Source organism: Nicotiana tomentosiformis, chromosome 10 (assembly GCF_000390325.3).
Source record: "Nicotiana tomentosiformis chromosome 10, ASM39032v3, whole genome shotgun sequence".
NCBI classification, from domain to species: domain Eukaryota; kingdom Viridiplantae; phylum Streptophyta; class Magnoliopsida; order Solanales; family Solanaceae; genus Nicotiana; species Nicotiana tomentosiformis.
The window spans coordinates 6,470,125-6,476,037 of record NC_090821.1 but is presented as its reverse complement, the minus strand read 5'-3'; the positions used below and the strand labels follow the sequence as shown (position 1 = coordinate 6,476,037).

At 39.0% G+C, this 5,913-nt stretch overlaps 1 protein-coding gene across 1 annotated transcript; it reads left to right on the top strand.

Moving 5' to 3' along the window:
- The first annotated feature begins 600 nt into the window (after window positions 1–600).
- On the top strand, window positions 601–1,590 carry LOC138899703 (uncharacterized). Its single transcript, XM_070186387.1, has one exon. The coding sequence runs from the start codon at window positions 601–603 to the stop codon at window positions 1,588–1,590; it is 990 nt and encodes a 329-aa protein (XP_070042488.1).
- Window positions 1,591–5,913: the final 4,323 nt, after the last annotated feature.

The following is a 5,913-nucleotide window of genomic DNA, read 5'->3' as shown; positions in this document are numbered from 1 at the left end:
TAGCTTAGTTAAAAGCATTGTGTAGGAAACCTTTTGTAAAACCATAAATCTTGTGTTTGTGTCTTGGCTAGAGTTAGTCGAGTTGTAAGCTTTGTAATAGAGTTATTGCAAAAGGGCTTGTAATAGAGTTGTTACAAGTTAGTGAGGGATTAAGAGGTTAATTCCTAGGTTATAATAGTTTGTAATCTGAAATTTTCTCAGTAGTGAAGTTAAAATCCTACGAGTGTAGGTCGTAGTTTTTAATCCCGTGAGCTGGAAGTTTTCCACGTAAAACTCTATTGTGTTATTTACTAATTGTTGTGTGCGTGTGTGTGTGTATGTGTGTTTTGTGGGAACTAATAGAGAACCTGGTTCTCTATATAGTTTGGTGGACCCTTAGTTTCTATCAATTGGTATCAGAACGAGTTCTTTCTATCAGGCCAACACTTAGAAAGGATCCTCATGACTGCTCCACCAAACTTCGAAGAAGGTCAATCCAGCTACAGACCACCAAGATTCAATGGCCAATACTACGGATGGTGGAAGACAAGGATGCATGATTTTATCATGGATGAAGATTAAGAGCTCTGGGATGTTATCTGTGATGGTCCCTTCGTTCCTATGAAAACCATTGGGGAACCAACAGTGACAGTTCCCAAGACTTGGAAGGAATACAGCTATGTTGACCGCAAGGCTATAGAGAAAAGCTTTCGAGCAAAGAAAATCCTCGTCTGTGGCATTGGGCCAGATGAATACAATAGGATTTCTGCTTGTCAATCTGCCAAGGAGATTTGGGAAGCTCTCCAAACAGCACACGAAGGGACAACTCAAGTCAAGCAGTCAAAGATTGATATGCTAACCACTGAGTATGAACTCTTCAGGATGAAGGACAATGAGTCCATTCAGGACGTGCACACTCGTTTCACCTCTATCATCAATGAGCTCCATTCTCTAGGAGAAATCATTCCAAAGAATAAACTTGTCAGGAAAATACTCAGCGTATTACCTAGTTCCTGGGAGAGCAAAGTAAGTGCTATCACAGAGGCAAAGGATCTACAAAAGTTGACCATTGATGAACTCATTGGTAATTTGAAAACTTATCAAATGAAGAAGAAAAAGGATCATGAGAGAAGAGAATCCAAAAGGGAGAAGAACATGTTCCTCAATACAGACAACAATGAATCAAGTGGTAAGGATGCTGATATGGCTTACTTGACAAAAAGATTTCAGAAGATGGTCCGCAGAAATAGAGGTATTCCAAAGAAGGGCAGCTCCAGCAAGCCAACAGGATATGACTTATGTCATAAATGGGGGAAGCCAGGATATTTCATCAAGGATTGTCCCCTCCTCAAGCAAGACCAGTACAAGCACAAGATAGATAAAACAGCCAAGAGGAACCCGGTTCCTGACAAAAGGTTTAAAAGAAAAGAAGCTGCTGACAATGTTATGAAACAAGCTCTTGCTGCATGGGGAGATTCTTCCAGCAAATCCGGAGAAGATAATGCACAAGGTGACACCATGATGGCAGTCGAAAGTGAAACATCTGATTATGATTCTATCTTTGCCCTGATGGCAAAATCTGACGATGATAAAGATAATGATGATGATTAGGTAAACTTTCTAGACATTCAAAGAAATCTAAAGTCTTCCTCTCAGAAAAAGCTTATTTCTTTGGGAAATATTTTAATTGATGCTTATCACAATTTTATAAACGATAAAAATGCTTTAACTATAGAGCTAGGAGAGGTAGAAAATGAGACAAATGATTTGGTAGTTATAGTGGCCGACCTAAAAGAAACCATCGAGGATCTAATGAAAGAAAAGAGTGTTCTGATTAAAAAGGTTGAAAACATAGAAAATGAGAGAGATGACTTGTTAGTAGTCGTCATGGACCTAAAAGAAACAATAGAGAAATTAAAAAGGGAAAACAGTTCTGGGACTATCTAAAAGGGAAAGGAAGTTGTAAGTGAGGCATACAATAAGCTCGAAAATGAACTCCAATATGTGAAATCTAGTTTGTGTACTGAACTTGAAAGAAACATACAACTTCAAGAAGATCTAGGCAACGTTAAAAATGACCTCGAAAAATCTCTAAAGTGGACCTGGTCCTCTGATACAATTATTGCCATGTATACAAGCAATGGTGGGAACATGCAGGGAGTCGGGTTCCAAAGGGAAAAGACTCCTTAGAATCCACATAACAAGTATGTTACTATCCATGATAACTGATTTTGAACTCATTGTGGCAACACTGGTCACTTTAAAGAAAACTGTAAGGCTAGAATTCAGTCCTAACAAAAAAAAAAGGTGTTTGTTGAAAAGGTAACTACTGCTAAGGAACATGGTCCCTCCGTTAAAAAATGTGTACTTCCTGCCTGGACAAAAAGAAGTGTAATTCGCCCCTTTCCTCACTACAAGGGACCCAAACTTGTTTGGGTTCCTAAATCTAAGCCTTGATTCTCTTGTACAGAGAGCAGTGAAAGGAAGCAGTCAAAAATAGTACATGGATAGTAGTTGTTCTAAGTACATGACTGGAACATCGATGATTTCCTTTCACTCAAATCCCTATAATGAGGGAGTGTGTCCTTTGGCAATGGCGAAAGGGATATATTCTGGGAGTAAGAAAAATTGGGAAGTCACTCACTCACTCAATTGAAAATGTGTACTATGTGAATAACTTGAAATATAGCCTACTGAGTGTTTTTCAAATATGCGACAAAGGAAACAAAGTGAAATTTGTGTCAAAAGTCTGCACAGTCACAAATCTTGTGACTGGTGAAGTGGTCGTGATGGCAAAAAGATACAAGAATATTTATGTTGCTGATTTTGAGTCCCTATAAAATAGGGGTCTTACTTGTCTGAATGCCGTTGATGATGATATGGAACTATAGCACAAAAGACTGGGTCATGCAAGCTTTATGTTGCTGAACAAATTGGTTAGGAAGGACTTGGTTCGTGGCCTGCCGATGTCAAGTTTCAAAGATCACAAGGTGTGTGATTTATGTGTAAAAGGAAAGCAAGTTAGGTCTTCTTTCAAGCCCAAAAAAGAAGTTAGCACCTCAAGGCCACTTGATCTCCTCCATGTGGATCTATGTGGACCTATGAGGGTGATGAGTAAAGGAGGAAAGAAGTATATTTTTGTTATAGTGGATCACTATTCGAGATTCACTTGGACCTTGTTCCTCAGAACCAAGGATGAATCTTTTCCAGTGTTTGTTGCCTTCGTGAAGAAGATCCAAGTGAAGCTAAGCCACAATGTTGTGTGTATAATATATGATCATGGCACAAAGTTCGATAATGCAATATTCGACGAATTCTGTGCTGAAAATGGTATAAGTCATAATTTCTCAGCTCCAAGAACACCTCAACAAAATGGTGTTGTGGAGAGAAAAAATAGGAATCTTGAAGACATGGCGAGGACAATGCTGATTGATAGTGGCATTGCTAAAAACTTCTTGGCAGAAGCTGTTAACACTGCATGCTATTTGGTGAACATGTACATGATCAAGTCCCTCTTAAAGTAATTTTTTTTTTTGAAAAAAGATTATTATTGGCCACCTAAAACTTTTCGAGTTCGTTATTATTGGCTGCAAATGTTTTGTCCTCAACAATAGTAAGGAAGCACTTGGAAAATTTGATTCCAAAAGTGATGAAGGAATCTTTCTGGGCTATTCATCACAAAGCAAAGCATACAAAGTCTATAACAAAAGAACTCAATGTGTTGAGGAAAGCATACATGCGATCTTTAATGAATCACACCACCTACGTGGGAAAGATTCACATGATAAGATTGATCAAGATGGAGAGTAGTCAACAGTTTCTGGTGAAGTCATTGATATGGCAAGTGGAAAGGCTAACATGATGAGCTACGTCAAGGAATCAAATGATGATGATGTAGTTGTATCTCCAGCTGATGTAGAGGAACCTGGTTCCTCGATCACAACAACTAAGCCTGAGAATAGAGTTATTGATGTTGTGCAAGGAACCCCAGATGTTGAGCTGAGAAGCGGGACTCACATCAATCATGGGTCACGTTCAGAAGTACCTGGACCCTCTCACAGTGAGATTCAGGTGTCTAACTGGAAGCACAAAAGTTCACACCCTCTTCAAAATGTGATTACTCCTCTCGACTCAGGGATTCAAACTAGATCAAAGTCAAGAAATTCACTTACCTTCTCAGCTTTTATATCTCAAGTTGAGCCCAAAAATATCAAGAAAACATTGAAAGATGCTGATTGGATTACTGCTATACAAGATGAATTCCATCAATTTGAGAGGAACAACGTATGGCACCTGGTTCCTCAATCTGCTAACAGAACTATTATAGGAACTAGGTGGGTATTTAGAAACAAACTTAATGAGTTTGGGAACATAACAAGGAACAAGGCAAGGCTGGTAGTTTAAGGCTACAATCAAGAAGAAGGGATTGACTATGATGAAACTTTTGCTCCAGTTGCTCGAATAGAGGCCATCAGAATCCTCATTGCCTTTACATCTCATATGGAATTCAAATTGTTCCAAATAGATGTCAAAAGTGTATTTCTGAATGGCTTTCTAAAAGAAGAAGTCTTCGTCAAGCAACCACCTAGCTTTGAATGTCATGAGCATCCTAAGCATGTTTTTAACCTCGACAAGGCCTTATATGGGCTGAAGCAGGCTCCTCGTGCATGGTATGAAAGGTTGTCCAAATTTCTCCTAGAAAATGGCTTTACAAGAGGAAAAATTGACAACACCTTATTTCTAAAGAAACGGGGGAGGAACCTGCTCATTGTGCAAGTTTATGTTGACGACATAATCTTTGGTGCAACAAATAATTCTCTATGTGAGGAGTTTGTAAATCTCATGGGAAGTGAGTTTGAAATGAGCATGATGGGGGAATTGAATTTCTTCTTGGGTCTGCAAGTCAAGCAACCTCCTAAGGGCACAATGATAAGTCAGCAGATATACATCAAAGAGCTTCTGAAGAGATTTGAAATGGAAAGCTCAAAAATCATTGATACTCCTATTGTCACTATCACTCGTCTGGACATGGATGAACCTGGTTCCCCTGTGAACGAGACCATGTACAGAGGTATCATTGGGTCACTCTTGTATCTCACAGCAAGCATACCAGATATTGGTTTTAGTGTGGGACTATGTGCTAGGTTTCAATCAAATCCAAAGGAATCTCATCTAAAGGCTGCCAAGAGAATCCAAAGATATCTAAAGGGAACGTATGACCTTTTTCTCTACTACCCCTCAGGAGACAATTTCGACTTGATTGGGTATGATGACGCTGATTATGCTGGTTATCTGGTGGATAGAAAAAGCACTTCTGGCATGGCACACTTTTTGGGTTCGTGTCTGATTTCATGGGGTACAAGAAAATAAAACTCAGTAGCTCTTTCAACTGCTGAAGCTGAGTATGTGGCAGCTGCCTCTTGTTGTGCTCAATTGTTGTGGATCAAGCAGCAGTTAGAGGATTTTTGAGTATTTTCTGTTTGTGTGTCACTATTGTGTGATAATACTAGTGATCTCAACATGGAAAAGAACCCAGTTCAGCATAAGAGAACAAAGAACATTGATATGCGACATTATTTTCTCAGAGATAATATTAAAAAAAGGCTTATCTGCATGAAGTTTTGCAACACAGAAGATCAAATTGCAGACATCTTCACCAAAGCACTGAGCAGAGAGCACTTTAAAAAAGAATCGTTTGGCACTTCGGTTGATAAAATCAAGCTGAGAACCTGATCCCTCGATGATTGGCTATGAAAGAAATAAAAAGGTAAAACAACTAAAAAGTGTTTTTGGCAAGGTCCAACTCATTTCTATACTGTTATAAGTAGACACGCATGACGATTACAGAGCAAACAATGAGCTAATGGTATTGCACTTTGGTAAAATGATGAGGCTCACATTTACAAAATCTGTTAGGGGACCTGGTTCCTTTGA